Source organism: Coregonus lavaretus (assembly GCF_964263955.1).
Source record: "Coregonus lavaretus genome assembly, contig: HAP1_SCAFFOLD_909, whole genome shotgun sequence".
Taxonomy (NCBI): domain Eukaryota; kingdom Metazoa; phylum Chordata; class Actinopteri; order Salmoniformes; family Salmonidae; genus Coregonus; species Coregonus lavaretus.
In genome coordinates, this window is record NW_028159427.1 from 131,101 (window position 1) to 150,000 (window position 18,900).

General features: G+C 42.8%; 1 protein-coding gene across 1 annotated transcript in view; it reads right to left on the reverse strand.

Annotated features, from left to right (window-relative positions):
• Window positions 1-18,900, reverse strand: part of LOC311122864 (complement factor I-like) — a 75,734-nt gene that overhangs the window by 48,072 nt on the left and 8,762 nt on the right. The window contains exon 9 of the mRNA XM_084197179.1: window positions 1,923-1,958. Coding sequence (XP_084053305.1) covers window positions 1,923-1,958 — 36 coding nt within the window. The remainder of the gene's footprint in view (window positions 1-1,922; window positions 1,959-18,900) is intronic.

An 18,900-nucleotide genomic window follows, 5' to 3' on the forward strand; every position in this document is an offset into this window, starting at 1 on the left:
CTACCCTCATGGAGTCTGTTTCTGACCGTTTGAGTAGACACATGCACATTTGTGGCCTGCCCGGCCTGTCCCTGCTCCACGCACCAAGCCTACGGGGTGCGTCGTCAGCCCTGTCCGGCTCGTTCCTGCTCTCCGCACCAAGTCTGTGGTGCGTATCGTCAGCCCGGTCCGGTCTGTTCCTGTTCCACGCACCAAGCCAGGGGCACGTGTCGTCAGTCCCAAAAATGTCTGCAGCATTGAAGGTCCCCAAGAACACAGTGGCCTCCATCATTCTTAAATGGAAGAAGTTTGGAACCACAAAGACTCTTCCTAGAGCTGGCCGCCCGGCCAAACTGAGCAATCGTGGGTGAAGGGCCTTGGTCAGGGAGGTGACCAAGAACTCCAGAGTTCCTCTGTGGAGATGGGAGAACCTTCCAGAAGGACAACCATCTCTGCAGCACTCTACCAATCAGGGCTTTATGGTAGAGTGGCCAGACGGAAGCCACTCCTCAGTAAAAGGCACATGACAGTCCGCTTGGAGTTTGCCAAAAGGCACCTAAAGACTCTCAGACCATGAGAAACAAGATTCTCTGGTCTGATGAAACCAATATTGAACTCTTTGGCCTGAATGCCAAGCCTCATGTCTGGAGGAAACCTGGCACCATCCCTACGGTGAAGCATGGTGGTGGCAGAATCATGCTGTGGGGATGTTTTTCAGCGGCAGGGACTGGGAGACTAGTCAGGATCGAGGGAAAGATGAACGGAGCAAAGTACAGAGAGATCCTTGATGAAAACCTGTTCCAGTGTGCTCAGGACCTCAGACTGGGGTGAAGGTTCACATTCCAACAGGACGATGACCCTAAGCACACAGCCAAGACAACGCAGGAGTGGCTTCGGGACAAGTCTCTGAATGTCCTTGAGTGGCCCATTCAGAGCCTGGACTTAAACCCGATCAAACATCTCTGGAGAGACCTGAAAATAGCTGTACAGCGACGCTCCCCATCCAACCTGACAGAGCTTGAGAGGATCTGCAGAGAAGAATGTGAGAAACTCCCCAAATACAGGTGTGCCAAGCTTGTAGCATCATACCCAAGAAGACTCGAGGCTGTAATCGCTGCCAAAGGTGCTTCAACAAAGTACTGAGGAAAGGGTCTGAATACTTATGTAAATGTAATTGTTCTGGGTTTTTTTTATACATTTGCAAACATTTCTGAAAACCTGTTTTTGCTTTGTCATTATGGGGTGTTGTGTGTAGATTGACAACAACAAAATGTTTTAATCCATTTTAGAATAAGGCTGTAACATAACAAAATGTGGATAAAGTCAAGGGGTCTGAATACTTTTCAAATGCACTATATTCTTTTTTTATTTCTTTTTAAAAATTAATAATAATAATGTTTTTCCACTTTGACATTAGAATATTTTTTGTAGATCGTTGCCAAAAAATGACCATTAAATCAATTTTAATCCAACTTTGTAACACAACAACATTTCGAAAAAGTCAAGGGGTTTGAATACTTTCTGAAGGTACTAAATCCGAACTCAAGTTCCTCAGAAGAGAAGGTTACACTACATAAAAACATATTACCAAATGCTAGAAGAAAACATTCTACAAAACAAAACACCGACAACATTAACAAAGACACCACCCTAGAGCAAGGTGGATAAAAACAGAAAAATGCTGGACTTAATTTCATTTTACATTTACATCATTTAGCAGACGCTCTTATCCAGAGCCACTTACAAATTGGTGCATTCAACTTATGATAGCCAGTGGGACAACCACTTTACAATATTTGTTTTGTTATTTTTATTTTTATTTTATTTGTAATATTTATTTTTTTCAGTTTTTTTTATTTCTAAATTGTTATTTGTTATTTTTTAGAGTAAGTTATTATTTCGAAATATAAGATGAAAAATATAAATCTAAAAACGATACGTACCTTGTTTAGGAGACATGAATTCCGGAACTCTGGAACCTGAAAACAAACACATCATCTTGTCTCATTACACACACCTGGTTCCCCCTGATTAGTATGTGTATATATGTGTCCTCTGGTTCCCATTCCCCCTGATTACTATGTGTATATATGTGTCCCCTGGTTCCCATTCCCCCTGATTAGTATGTGTATATATGTGTCCTCTGGTTCCCCCTGATTACTATGTGTATATATGTGTCCCCTGGTTCCCCCTGATTACTATGTGTATATATGTGTCCTCTGGTTCCCATTCCCCCTGATTACTATGTGTATATATGTGTCCCCTGGTTCCCATTCCCCCTGAATAGTATGTGTATATATGTGTCCTCTGGTTCCCATTCCCCCTGATTAGTATGTGTATATATGTGTCCTCTGGTTCCCCCTGATTAGTATGTGTAAATATGTGTCCTCTGGTTCCACATTTCCCCTGATTACTATGTGTATATATGTGTCCTCTGGTTCCCCCTGATTACTATGTGTATATATGTGTCGTCTGGTTCCCCCTGATTAGTATGTGTATATATGTGTCCCCTGGTTCCCCCTGATTACTATGCGTATATATGTGTCCTCTGGTTCCCCCTGATTAGTATGTGTATATATGTGTCCCCTGGTTCCCCCTGATTGCTATGTGTATATATGTGTCCTCTGGTTCCCATTTCCCCTGATTACTATGTGTATATATGTGTCCTCTGGTTCCCATTTCCCCCTGATTACTATGTGTATATATGTGTCCCCTGGTTCCCCCTGATTACTATGTGTATAATATATGTGTCCTCTGGTTCCCCCTGATTACTATGTGTATATATGTGTCCTCTGGTTCCCATTCCCCCTGATTACTATGTGTATATATGTGTCCTTGGGTTCCCATTCCCCCTGATTACTATGTGTATATATGTGTCCTCTGGTTCCCATTTCCCCTGATTACTATGTGTATATATGTGTCCCCTGGTTCCCATTTCCCCCTGATTACTATGTGTATATATGTGTCCCCTGGTTCCCATTTCCCCTGATTACTATGTGTATATATGTGTCCTCTCGTTCCCCCTGATTACTATGTGTATATATGTGTCCTCTGGTTCCCATTCCCCCTGATTACTATGTGTATATATGTGTCCTCTGGTTCCCATTCCCCCTGATTACTATGTGTATATATGTGTCCTCTGGTTCCCATTCCCCCTGATTACTATGTGTATATATGTGTCCTCTGGTTCCCCCTGATTACTATGTGTATATATGTGTCCTCTGGTTCCACATTTCCCCTGATTACTATGTGTATATATGTGTCCTCTGGTTCCCCCTGATTAGTATGTGTATATATGTGTCCCCTGGTTCCCCCTGATTACTATGTGTATATATGTGTCCTCTGGTTCCCCCTGATTAGTATGTGTATATATGTGTCCCCTGGTTCCCATTCCCCCTGATTACTATGTGTATATATGTGTCCTCTGGTTCCCATTTCCCCTGATTACTATGTGTATATATGTGTCCTCTGGTTCCCATTTCCCCCTGATTACTATGTGTATATATGTGTCCCCTGGTTCCCCCTGATTACTATGTGTATAATATATGTGTCCTCTGGTTCCCCCAAATTACTATGTGTATATATGTGTCCTCTGGTTCCCATTCCCCCTGATTACTATGTGTATATATGTGTCCTCTGGTTCCCATTCCCCCTGATTACTATGTGTATATATGTGTCCTCTGGTTCCCATTTCCCCTGATTACTATGTGTATATATGTGTCCCTTGGTTCCCATTTCCCCCTGATTACTATGTGTATATATGTGTCCTCTGGTTCCCATTTCCCCCTAATTACTATGTGTATATATGTGTCCCCTGGTTCCCATTTCCCCTGATTACTATGTGTATATATGTGTCCTCTGGTTCCCCCTGATTACTATGTGTATATATGTGTCCTCTGGTTCCACATTTCCCCTGATTACTATGTGTATATATGTGTCCTCTGGTTCCCCCTGATTAGTATGTGTATATATGTGTCCCCTGGTTCCCCCTGATTACTATGTGTATATATGTGTCCTCTGGTTCCCCCTGATTAGTATGTGTATATATGTGTCCCCTGGTTCCCATTCCCCCTGATTACTATGTGTATATATGTGTCCTCTGGTTCCCATTCCCCCTGATTACTATGTGTATATATGTGTCCTCTGGTTCCCATTCCCCCTGATTACTATGTGTATATATGTGTCCTCTGGTTCCCATTCCCCCTGATTACTATGTGTATATATGTGTCCTCTGGTTCCCCCTGATTACTATGTGTATATATGTGTCCTCTGGTTCCACATTTCCCCTGATTACTATGTGTATATATGTGTCCTCTGGTTCCCCCTGATTAGTATGTGTATATATGTGTCCCCTGGTTCCCCCTGATTACTATGTGTATATATGTGTCCTCTGGTTCCCCCTGATTAGTATGTGTATATATGTGTCCCCTGGTTCCCATTCCCCCTGATTACTATGTGTATATATGTGTCCTCTGGTTCCCATTTCCCCTGATTACTATGTGTATATATGTGTCCTCTGGTTCCCATTTCCCCCTGATTACTATGTGTATATATGTGTCCCCTGGTTCCCCCTGATTACTATGTGTATAATATATGTGTCCTCTGGTTCCCCCTGATTACTATGTGTATATATGTGTCATCTGGTTCCCATTCCCCCTGATTACTATGTGTATATATGTGTCCTCTGGTTCCCATTCCCCCTGATTACTATGTGTATATATGTGTCCTCTGGTTCCCATTTCCCCTGATTACTATGTGTATATATGTGTCCCCTGGTTCCCATTTCCCCCTGATTACTATGTGTATATATGTGTCCTCTGGTTCCCATTTCCCCCTAATTACTATGTGTATATATGTGTCCCCTGGTTCCCATTTCCCCTGATTACTATGTGTATATATGTGTCCTCTGGTTCCCCCTGATTACTATGTGTATATATGTGTCCTCTGGTTCCCATTCCCCCTGATTACTATGTGTATATATGTGTCCTCTGGTTCCCATTTACCCTGATTACTATGTGTATATATGTGTCCCCTGGTTCCCATTTCCCCCTGATTACTATGTGTATATATGTGTCCTCTGGTTCCCATTTCCCCCTGATTACTATGTGTATATATGTGTCCCCTGGTTCCCCCTGATTACTATGTGTATATATGTGTCCTCTGGTTCCCATTCCCCCTGATTACTATGTGTATATATGTGTCCTCTGTTTCCCCCTGATTACTATGTGTATATATGTGTCCTCTGGTTCCCATTCCCCCTGATTACTATGTGTATATATGTGTCCCCTGGTTCCCCCTGATTACTATGTGTATATATGTGTCCTCTGGTTCCCATTCCCCCTGATTACTATGTGTATATATGTGTCCCCTGGTTCCCATTCCCCCTGATTACTATGTGTATGTATGTGTCCTCTGGTTCCCTCTGATTATTATGTGTATATATGTGTCCTCTGGTTCCCATTCCCCCTGATTACTATGTGTATATATGTGTCCTCTGGTTCCCCCTGATTACTATGTGTATATATGTGTCCTCTGGTTCCCCCTGATTACTATGTGTATATATGTGTCCTCTGGTTCCCATTTCCCCCTGATTAGTGTGTGTATATATGTGTCCTCTGGTTCCCATTCCCCCTGATTACTATGTGTATATATGTGTCCTCTGGTTCCCATTTCCCCCTGGTTACTATGTGTATATATGTGTCCTCTGGTTCCCATTCCCCCTGATTACTATGTGTATATATGTGTCCTCTGGTTCTCATTCCCCCTGATTACTATGTGTATATATGTGTCCCCTGGTTCCCATTTCCCCTGATTAGTATGTGTATATATGTGTCCCCTGGTTCCCATTTCCCCTGATTAGTATGTGTATATATGTGTCCCCTGGTTCCCGTTCCCCCTGATTAGTATGTGTATATATGTGTCCCCTGGTTCCCATTTCCCCTGATTAGTATGTGTATATATGTGTCCTCTGGTTCCCCCTGATTACTATGTGTATATATGTGTCCTCTGGTTCCCCCTGATTAGTATGTGTATATATGTGTCCCCTGGTTCCCATTCCCCCTGATTACTATGTGTATATATGTGTCCCCTGGTTCCCATTTCCCCTGATTAGTATGTGTATATATGTGTCCTCTGGTTCCCCCTGATTACTATGTGTATATATGTGTCCTCTGGTTCCCCCTGATTAGTATGTGTATATATGTGCCCTCTGGTTCCCATTTCCCCCTGATTACTATGTGTATATATGTGTCCCCTGGTTCCCCCTGATTACTATGTGTATATATGTGTCCCCTGGTTCCCCCTGATTACTATGTGTATATATGTGTCCCCTGGTTCCCATTCCCCCTGATTACTATGTGTATATATGTGTCCTCTGGTTCCCCCTGATTACTATGTGTATATATGTGTCCTCTGGTTCCCCCTGATTAGTATGTGTATATATGTGTCCCCTGGTTCCCATTCCCCCTGATTACTATGTGTATATATGTGTCCCCTGGTTCCCCCTGATTACTATGTGTATATATGTGTCCTCTGGTTCCCCCTGATTAGTATGTGTATATATGTGTCCACTGGTTCCCATTCCCCCTGATTACTATGTGTATATATGTGTCCCCTGGTTCCCCCTGATTAAGATGTGTATATATGTGTCCCCTGGTTCCCATTCCCCCTGATTACTATGTGTATATATGTGTCCTCTGGTTCCCCATTCCCCCTGATTACTATGTGTATATATGTGTCCCCTGGTTCCCATTTCCCCTGATTAGTATGTGTATATATGTGTCCTCTGGTTCCCCCTGATTACTATGTGTATATATGTGTCCTCTGGTTCCCCCTGATTAGTATGTGTATATATGTGCCCTCTGGTTCCCATTTCCCCCTGATTACTATGTGTATATATGTGTCCCCTGGTTCCCCCTGATTACTATGTGTATATATGTGTCCCCTGGTTCCCCCTGATTACTATGTGTATATATGTGTCCCCTGGTTCCCATTCCCCCTGATTACTATGTGTATATATGTGTCCTCTGGTTCCCCCTGATTACTATGTGTATATATGTGTCCTCTGGTTCCCCCTGATTAGTATGTGTATATATGTGTCCCCTGGTTCCCATTCCCCCTGATTACTATGTGTATATATGTGTCCCCTGGTTCCCCCTGATTACTATGTGTATATATGTGTCCTCTGGTTCCCCCTGATTAGTATGTGTATATATGTGTCCACTGGTTCCCATTCCCCCTGATTACTATGTGTATATATGTGTCCCCTGGTTCCCCCTGATTAAGATGTGTATATATGTGTCCCCTGGTTCCCATTCCCCCTGATTACTATGTGTATATATGTGTCCTCTGGTTCCCCATTCCCCCTGATTACTATGTTTATATATGTGTCCCCTGGTTCCCACTGATTACTATGTGTATATATGTGTCCTCTGGTTCCCCATTCCCCCTGATTAGTATGTGTATATATGTGTCCCCTGGTTCCCCCTGATTACTATGTGTATATATGTGTCCCCTGGTTCCCCCTGATTACTATGTGTATATATGTGTCCCCTGGTTCCCCCTGATTACTATGTGTATATATGTGTCCTCTGGTTCCCCCTGATTACTATGTGTATATATGTGTCCTCTGGTTCCCATTCCCCCTGATTACTATGTGCATATATTTGTCCTCTGGTTCCCATTCCCCCTGATTACTATGTGTATATATGTGTCCTCTGGTTCCCCCTGATTACTATGTGTATATATGTGTCCCCTGGTTCCCATTCCCCTGATTACTATGTGTATATATGTGTCCTCTGGTTCCCATTTCCCCCTGATTACTATGTGTATATATGTGTCCCCTGGTTCCCCCTGATTACTATGTGTATAATATATGTGTCCTCTGGTTCCCCCTGATTACTATGTGTATATATGTGTCCTCTGGTTCCCATTCCCCCTGATTACTATGTGTATATATGTGTCCTCTGGTTCCCATTCCCCCTGATTACTATGTGTATATATGTGTCCTCTGGTTCCCATTTCCCCTGATTACTATGTGTATATATGTGTCCCCTGGTTCCCATTTCCCCCTGATTACTATGTGTATATATGTGTCCTCTGGTTCCCATTTCCCCCTAATTACTATGTGTATATATGTGTCCCCTGGTTCCCATTTCCCCTGATTACTATGTGTATATATGTGTCCTCTGGTTCCCCCTGATTACTATGTGTATATATGTGTCCTCTGGTTCCCATTCCCCCTGATTACTATGTGTATATATGTGTCCTCTGGTTCCCATTTCCCCTGATTACTATGTGTATATATGTGTCCCCTGGTTCCCATTTCCCCCTGATTACTATGTGTATATATGTGTCCTCTGGTTCCCATTTCCCCCTGATTACTATGTGTATATATGTGTCCCCTGGTTCCCCCTGATTACTATGTGTATATATGTGTCCTCTGGTTCCCATTCCCCCTGATTACTATGTGTATATATGTGTCCTCTGTTTCCCCCTGATTACTATGTGTATATATGTGTCCTCTGGTTCCCATTCCCCCTGATTACTATGTGTATATATGTGTCCCCTGGTTCCCCCTGATTACTATGTGTATATATGTGTCCTCTGGTTCCCATTCCCCCTGATTACTATGTGTATATATGTGTCCCCTGGTTCCCATTCCCCCTGATTACTATGTGTATATATGTGTCCTCTGGTTCCCTCTGATTATTATGTGTATATATGTGTCCTCTGGTTCCCATTCCCCCTGATTACTATGTGTATATATGTGTCCTCTGGTTCCCCCTGATTACTATGTGTATATATGTGTCCTCTGGTTCCCCCTGATTACTATGTGTATATATGTGTCCTCTGGTTCCCATTTCCCCCTGATTAGTGTGTGTATATATGTGTCCTCTGGTTCCCATTCCCCCTGATTACTATGTGTATATATGTGTCCTCTGGTTCCCATTTCCCCCTGGTTACTATGTGTATATATGTGTCCTCTGGTTCCCATTCCCCCTGATTACTATGTGTATATATGTGTCCTCTGGTTCTCATTCCCCCTGATTACTATGTGTATATATGTGTCCCCTGGTTCCCATTTCCCCTGATTAGTATGTGTATATATGTGTCCCCTGGTTCCCATTTCCCCTGATTAGTATGTGTATATATGTGTCCCCTGGTTCCCGTTCCCCCTGATTAGTATGTGTATATATGTGTCCCCTGGTTCCCATTTCCCCTGATTAGTATGTGTATATATGTGTCCTCTGGTTCCCCCTGATTACTATGTGTATATATGTGTCCTCTGGTTCCCCCTGATTAGTATGTGTATATATGTGTCCCCTGGTTCCCATTCCCCCTGATTACTATGTGTATATATGTGTCCCCTGGTTCCCATTTCCCCTGATTAGTATGTGTATATATGTGTCCTCTGGTTCCCCCTGATTACTATGTGTATATATGTGTCCTCTGGTTCCCCCTGATTAGTATGTGTATATATGTGCCCTCTGGTTCCCATTTCCCCCTGATTACTATGTGTATATATGTGTCCCCTGGTTCCCCCTGATTACTATGTGTATATATGTGTCCCCTGGTTCCCCCTGATTACTATGTGTATATATGTGTCCCCTGGTTCCCATTCCCCCTGATTACTATGTGTATATATGTGTCCTCTGGTTCCCCCTGATTACTATGTGTATATATGTGTCCTCTGGTTCCCCCTGATTAGTATGTGTATATATGTGTCCCCTGGTTCCCATTCCCCCTGATTACTATGTGTATATATGTGTCCCCTGGTTCCCCCTGATTACTATGTGTATATATGTGTCCTCTGGTTCCCCCTGATTAGTATGTGTATATATGTGTCCACTGGTTCCCATTCCCCCTGATTACTATGTGTATATATGTGTCCCCTGGTTCCCCCTGATTAAGATGTGTATATATGTGTCCCCTGGTTCCCATTCCCCCTGATTACTATGTGTATATATGTGTCCTCTGGTTCCCCATTCCCCCTGATTACTATGTGTATATATGTGTCCCCTGGTTCCCATTTCCCCTGATTAGTATGTGTATATATGTGTCCTCTGGTTCCCCCTGATTACTATGTGTATATATGTGTCCTCTGGTTCCCCCTGATTAGTATGTGTATATATGTGCCCTCTGGTTCCCATTTCCCCCTGATTACTATGTGTATATATGTGTCCCCTGGTTCCCCCTGATTACTATGTGTATATATGTGTCCCCTGGTTCCCCCTGATTACTATGTGTATATATGTGTCCCCTGGTTCCCATTCCCCCTGATTACTATGTGTATATATGTGTCCTCTGGTTCCCCCTGATTACTATGTGTATATATGTGTCCTCTGGTTCCCCCTGATTAGTATGTGTATATATGTGTCCCCTGGTTCCCATTCCCCCTGATTACTATGTGTATATATGTGTCCCCTGGTTCCCCCTGATTACTATGTGTATATATGTGTCCTCTGGTTCCCCCTGATTAGTATGTGTATATATGTGTCCACTGGTTCCCATTCCCCCTGATTACTATGTGTATATATGTGTCCCCTGGTTCCCCCTGATTAAGATGTGTATATATGTGTCCCCTGGTTCCCATTCCCCCTGATTACTATGTGTATATATGTGTCCTCTGGTTCCCCATTCCCCCTGATTACTATGTTTATATATGTGTCCCCTGGTTCCCACTGATTACTATGTGTATATATGTGTCCTCTGGTTCCCCATTCCCCCTGATTAGTATGTGTATATATGTGTCCCCTGGTTCCCCCTGATTACTATGTGTATATATGTGTCCCCTGGTTCCCCCTGATTACTATGTGTATATATGTGTCCCCTGGTTCCCCCTGATTACTATGTGTATATATGTGTCCTCTGGTTCCCCCTGATTACTATGTGTATATATGTGTCCTCTGGTTCCCATTCCCCCTGATTACTATGTGCATATATTTGTCCTCTGGTTCCCATTCCCCCTGATTACTATGTGTATATATGTGTCCTCTGGTTCCCCCTGATTACTATGTGTATATATGTGTCCCCTGGTTCCCATTCCCCCTGAATAGTATGTGTATATATGTGTCCTCTGGTTCCCATTCCCCCTGATTAGTATGTGTATATATGTGTCCTCTGGTTCCCCCTGATTAGTATGTGTAAATATGTGTCCTCTGGTTCCACATTTCCCCTGATTACTATGTGTATATATGTGTCCTCTGGTTCCCCCTGATTACTATGTGTATATATGTGTCGTCTGGTTCCCCCTGATTAGTATGTGTATATATGTGTCCCCTGGTTCCCCCTGATTACTATGCGTATATATGTGTCCTCTGGTTCCCCCTGATTAGTATGTGTATATATGTGTCCCCTGGTTCCCCCTGATTGCTATGTGTATATATGTGTCCTCTGGTTCCCATTTCCCCTGATTACTATGTGTATATATGTGTCCTCTGGTTCCCATTTCCCCCTGATTACTATGTGTATATATGTGTCCCCTGGTTCCCCCTGATTACTATGTGTATAATATATGTGTCCTCTGGTTCCCCCTGATTACTATGTGTATATATGTGTCCTCTGGTTCCCATTCCCCCTGATTACTATGTGTATATATGTGTCCTTGGGTTCCCATTCCCCCTGATTACTATGTGTATATATGTGTCCTCTGGTTCCCATTTCCCCTGATTACTATGTGTATATATGTGTCCCCTGGTTCCCATTTCCCCCTGATTACTATGTGTATATATGTGTCCCCTGGTTCCCATTTCCCCTGATTACTATGTGTATATATGTGTCCTCTCGTTCCCCCTGATTACTATGTGTATATATGTGTCCTCTGGTTCCCATTCCCCCTGATTACTATGTGTATATATGTGTCCTCTGGTTCCCATTCCCCCTGATTACTATGTGTATATATGTGTCCTCTGGTTCCCATTCCCCCTGATTACTATGTGTATATATGTGTCCTCTGGTTCCCCCTGATTACTATGTGTATATATGTGTCCTCTGGTTCCACATTTCCCCTGATTACTATGTGTATATATGTGTCCTCTGGTTCCCCCTGATTAGTATGTGTATATATGTGTCCCCTGGTTCCCCCTGATTACTATGTGTATATATGTGTCCTCTGGTTCCCCCTGATTAGTATGTGTATATATGTGTCCCCTGGTTCCCATTCCCCCTGATTACTATGTGTATATATGTGTCCTCTGGTTCCCATTTCCCCTGATTACTATGTGTATATATGTGTCCTCTGGTTCCCATTTCCCCCTGATTACTATGTGTATATATGTGTCCCCTGGTTCCCCCTGATTACTATGTGTATAATATATGTGTCCTCTGGTTCCCCCTGATTACTATGTGTATATATGTGTCCTCTGGTTCCCATTCCCCCTGATTACTATGTGTATATATGTGTCCTCTGGTTCCCATTCCCCCTGATTACTATGTGTATATATGTGTCCTCTGGTTCCCATTTCCCCTGATTACTATGTGTATATATGTGTCCCTTGGTTCCCATTTCCCCCTGATTACTATGTGTATATATGTGTCCTCTGGTTCCCATTTCCCCCTAATTACTATGTGTATATATGTGTCCCCTGGTTCCCATTTCCCCTGATTACTATGTGTATATATGTGTCCTCTGGTTCCCCCTGATTACTATGTGTATATATGTGTCCTCTGGTTCCACATTTCCCCTGATTACTATGTGTATATATGTGTCCTCTGGTTCCCCCTGATTAGTATGTGTATATATGTGTCCCCTGGTTCCCCCTGATTACTATGTGTATATATGTGTCCTCTGGTTCCCCCTGATTAGTATGTGTATATATGTGTCCCCTGGTTCCCATTCCCCCTGATTACTATGTGTATATATGTGTCCTCTGGTTCCCATTCCCCCTGATTACTATGTGTATATATGTGTCCTCTGGTTCCCATTCCCCCTGATTACTATGTGTATATATGTGTCCTCTGGTTCCCATTCCCCCTGATTACTATGTGTATATATGTGTCCTCTGGTTCCCCCTGATTACTATGTGTATATATGTGTCCTCTGGTTCCACATTTCCCCTGATTACTATGTGTATATATGTGTCCTCTGGTTCCCCCTGATTAGTATGTGTATATATGTGTCCCCTGGTTCCCCCTGATTACTATGTGTATATATGTGTCCTCTGGTTCCCCCTGATTAGTATGTGTATATATGTGTCCCCTGGTTCCCATTCCCCCTGATTACTATGTGTATATATGTGTCCTCTGGTTCCCATTTCCCCTGATTACTATGTGTATATATGTGTCCTCTGGTTCCCATTTCCCCCTGATTACTATGTGTATATATGTGTCCCCTGGTTCCCCCTGATTACTATGTGTATAATATATGTGTCCTCTGGTTCCCCCTGATTACTATGTGTATATATGTGTCCTCTGGTTCCCATTCCCCCTGATTACTATGTGTATATATGTGTCCTCTGGTTCCCATTCCCCCTGATTACTATGTGTATATATGTGTCCTCTGGTTCCCATTTCCCCTGATTACTATGTGTATATATGTGTCCCCTGGTTCCCATTTCCCCCTGATTACTATGTGTATATATGTGTCCTCTGGTTCCCATTTCCCCCTAATTACTATGTGTATATATGTGTCCCCTGGTTCCCATTTCCCCTGATTACTATGTGTATATATGTGTCCTCTGGTTCCCCCTGATTACTATGTGTATATATGTGTCCTCTGGTTCCCATTCCCCCTGATTACTATGTGTATATATGTGTCCTCTGGTTCCCATTTCCCCTGATTACTATGTGTATATATGTGTCCCCTGGTTCCCATTTCCCCCTGATTACTATGTGTATATATGTGTCCTCTGGTTCCCATTTCCCCCTGATTACTATGTGTATATATGTGTCCCCTGGTTCCCCCTGATTACTATGTGTATATATGTGTCCTCTGGTTCCCATTCCCCCTGATTACTATGTGTATATATGTGTCCTCTGTTTCCCCCTGATTACTATGTGTATATATGTGTCCTCTGGTTCCCATTCCCCCTGATTACTATGTGTATATATGTGTCCCCTGGTTCCCCCTGATTACTATGTGTATATATGTGTCCTCTGGTTCCCATTCCCCCTGATTACTATGTGTATATATGTGTCCCCTGGTTCCCATTCCCCCTGATTACTATGTGTATATATGTGTCCTCTGGTTCCCTCTGATTATTATGTGTATATATGTGTCCTCTGGTTCCCATTCCCCCTGATTACTATGTGTATATATGTGTCCTCTGGTTCCCCCTGATTACTATGTGTATATATGTGTCCTCTGGTTCCCCCTGATTACTATGTGTATATATGTGTCCTCTGGTTCCCATTTCCCCCTGATTAGTGTGTGTATATATGTGTCCTCTGGTTCCCATTCCCCCTGATTACTATGTGTATATATGTGTCCTCTGGTTCCCATTTCCCCCTGGTTACTATGTGTATATATGTGTCCTCTGGTTCCCATTCCCCCTGATTACTATGTGTATATATGTGTCCTCTGGTTCTCATTCCCCCTGATTACTATGTGTATATATGTGTCCCCTGGTTCCCATTTCCCCTGATTAGTATGTGTATATATGTGTCCCCTGGTTCCCATTTCCCCTGATTAGTATGTGTATATATGTGTCCCCTGGTTCCCGTTCCCCCTGATTAGTATGTGTATATATGTGTCCCCTGGTTCCCATTTCCCCTGATTAGTATGTGTATATATGTGTACTCTGGTTCCCCCTGATTACTATGTGTATATATGTGTCCTCTGGTTCCCCCTGATTAGTATGTGTATATATGTGTCCCCTGGTTCCCATTCCCCCTGATTACTATGTGTATATATGTGTCCCCTGGTTCCCATTTCCCCTGATTAGTATGTGTATATATGTGTCCTCTGGTTCCCCCTGATTACTATGTGTATATATGTGTCCTCTGGTTCCCCCTGATTAGTATGTGTATATATGTGCCCTCTGGTTCCCATTTCCCCCTGATTACTATGTGTATATATGTGTCCCCTGGTTCCCCCTGATTACTATGTGTATATATGTGTCCCCTGGTTCCCCCTGATTACTATGTGTATATATGTGTCCCCTGGTTCCCATTCCCCCTGATTACTATGTGTATATATGTGTCCTCTGGTTCCCCCTGATTACTATGTGTATATATGTGTCCTCTGGTTCCCCCTGATTAGTATGTGTATATATGTGTCCCCTGGTTCCCATTCCCCCTGATTACTATGTGTATATATGTGTCCCCTGGTTCCCCCTGATTACTATGTGTATATATGTGTCCTCTGGTTCCCCCTGATTAGTATGTGTATATATGTGTCCACTGGTTCCCATTCCCCCTGATTACTATGTGTATATATGTGTCCCCTGGTTCCCCCTGATTAAGATGTGTATATATGTGTCCCCTGGTTCCCATTCCCCCTGATTACTATGTGTATATATGTGTCCTCTGGTTCCCCATTCCCCCTGATTACTATGTTTATATATGTGTCCCCTGGTTCCCACTGATTACTATGTGTATATATGTGTCCTCTGGTTCCCCATTCCCCCTGATTAGTATGTGTATATATGTGTCCCCTGGTTCCCCCTGATTACTATGTGTATATATGTGTCCCCTGGTTCCCCCTGATTACTATGTGTATATATGTGTCCCCTGGTTCCCCCTGATTACTATGTGTATATATGTGTCCTCTGGTTCCCCCTGATTACTATGTGTATATATGTGTCCTCTGGTTCCCATTCCCCCTGATTACTATGTGCATATATTTGTCCTCTGGTTCCCATTCCCCCTGATTACTATGTGTATATATGTGTCCTCTGGTTCCCCCTGATTACTATGTGTATATATGTGTCCTCTGGTTCCCATTCCCCCTGATTACTATGTGTATATATGTGTCCTCTGGTTCCCCCTGATTACTATGTGTATATATGTGTCCTCTGGTTCCCATTCCCCCTGATTACTATGTGTATATATGTGTCCCCTGGTTCCCATTTCCCCCTGATTACTATGTGTATATATGTGTCCTCTGGTTCCCATTCCCCCTGATTAGTATGTGTATATATGTGTCCCCTGGTTCCCATTTCCCCCTGATTACTATGTGTATATATGTGTCCTCTGGTTCCCATTCCCCCTGATTACTATGTGTATATATGTGTCCCCTGGTTCCCATTTCCCCCTGATTACTATGTGTATATATGTGTCCTCTGGTTCCCATTCCCCCTGATTAGTATGTGTATATATGTGCCCTCTGTTCCCCATTGTCCTTGTCCATTACTGTCCCATGTCCGTTGGTCTCGTGAGTACCGTGTATTGTGCTCTTTTTGTTTACACCTCTCTGTTGTTTGTGTTGGGTGGAGTAAATAAAACCCCTAATACGTATTCCTGCGCCTGTCTTCAAATCATTATACAACGTGATAACAACAAACAGTAAGTATTCATGTTATTTACATTAAAACATTAACACACACACACACATATATATATATATATATATATATATATATATATATATATATTATATACAGCTATGGAAAAAATTAAGAGACCACTGCACATTTTTCTTAAATCAGCACCTCTACATGTATGACAGCCATTCCATTCCAGTGTCTGTTGAATTCCAACACAAGCACACCTCATTCTACTGAATTAGGTACTGATTAGGTGATCATCTGAACCAAATCTTATTTAACGAGGAAAAGTATAAAAACCACTGCTGTGGTCATCACTATCCTCTTGCAATAGGACCAGCTGGATGGCAAAAACAGTGCTAATAGTACCTCAAAAGTAATATTAATCTAAAAATAACTATTGACCATGCCAAAAGAGTTGAAAAGGAAAGTTTTGAGTGAGGAAAAGAAGGGTTCAATTCTGGCTTTACTGGCAGAGGGATACAGTGAGCGTCAGGTTGCTTCCATCCTTAAAATTTGAAAGAAGGTCAAGCAGCAGACATTGGGGACAACAAAGCTACAGACCGGCAGAGGGCGAAAACGACTCTACTGACCGGGATGACCGCCAACTCATTCGAATGTCACTCAACAACCGTAGGATGACATCAAGTGACCTACAAAAAGAATGGCAAACGGAAGCTGAGGTGAAGTGCACGGCGAGGTTGGTTCGAAACAGGCTCCTAGGGGCAGGGCTGAAGTTGTGCAAAGCTAGAAAAAAGCCCTTCATCAATGAGAAGCAAAGAAGAGCCAGGCTGAGGTTTGCAAAATACCATTAGGATTGGACCGTAGAGGACTGGAGTAAGGTCATCTTCTCTGATGAGTCCAATTTTCAGCTTTGCCCAACACCTGGTCGTCTAATGGTTAGACGGAGACCTGGAGAGGCCTACAAGCCACAGTGTCTCGCACCCACTGTGATATTTGGTGGAGGATCGGTGTTGATCTGGGGGTCCTTCAGCAAGGCTGGAATCGGGCAGATTTGTCTTTGTGAAGGACGCATGAATCAAGCCCTGGAAGGTTGTCCTGGAAGAAAACTTGCTTCCTTTTGCTCTGACATTGTTCCCCAACTCTGAGGATTGGTTTTTCCAGCAGGACAATGCGCCATGCCACACAGCCAGGTCAATCAAGGTGTGGATGGAGGACCACCAGATCAAGACCCTGTCATAGCCAGCCCAATCTCCAGACCTGAACCCCATTGAAAACTTCTGGAATGTGATCAAGAGGAAGATGGATGGTCACAAGCCATCAAACAAAGCCGAGCTGCTTGAATTTTTGCGCCAGGAGTGGCATAAAGTCACCCAACATCAATGTGAAAGACTGGTGGAGAGCATGCCAAGATGCATGAAAGCTGTGATTGAAAATCAGGGTTATTCCACCAAATATTGATTTCTGAACTCTTCCTAAGTTAAAACATTAGTATTGTATTGTTTAAAAATGAACATGAACTTATTTTCTTTGCATTATTCGAGGTCTGACAACACTGCATATTTTTTTGTTATTTTGACCAGTTGTCCTTTTCTGCTAATAAATGCTCTAAATGACAATATTTTTATTTGGAATTTGGGAGAAATGTTGTCAGTAGTTTATAGAATAAAACAAAAATCTTATTTTTACCCAAACACATACCTATAAATAGTAAAACCAGAGAAACTGATAATTTTGCAGTGGTCTCTTAATTTTTTCCGCAGCTATATATACTGTACATGGTTCTAACCACGAGTCTATATATATGTACAGTACCAGTCAAAAGTTTGGACACACCTACTCATTCAAGGGTTTTTCTTAATTTTCACTATTTTTTACATTGTAGAATAATAGTGAAGACATCAAAACAATGAAATAAGACATATGGAATCATGTAGTAACCAAAACAGTATCAAACAAATCAAAATATATTTTTGAGATTCTTCAAACAGCCACCCTTTACCTTGATGACAGCTTTGCACAGTCTTGGCATTCTCTCAACCAGCTTCATGAGGAATGCTTTTCCGACAGTCTTGAAGGAGTTCCCACATATGCTGAGCACTTGTTGGCTGCTTTCCCTTCACTCTGCCGTCCGACTCATCCCAAACCATCTCAATTGGGTTGAGGTTGGGGGATTGTAGAGGCCAGGTCATCTGATGCAGCACTCCATCACTCTCCTTCTTGGTAAAATAGCCCTTACACAGCCTGGAGGTGTGTTGGGTCATTGTCCTGTTGAAAAACAAATGATAGTCCCACTAAGCCCAAACCAGATGGGATGGCGTATCACTGCAGAATGCTGTGTTATCCATGCTGGTTAAGTGTGCCTTGAATTCTAAATAAATCACAGACAGTGTCACCACCCCCACACCATAACACCTCCTCCTCCATGCTTTACGGTGGGAGCTACACGTGGAGATCATCCGTTCACCCACACCGCGTCTCACAAAGACACGGCGGTTTGAACCAAAAATCTCAAATTTGGACTCCAGACCAAAGG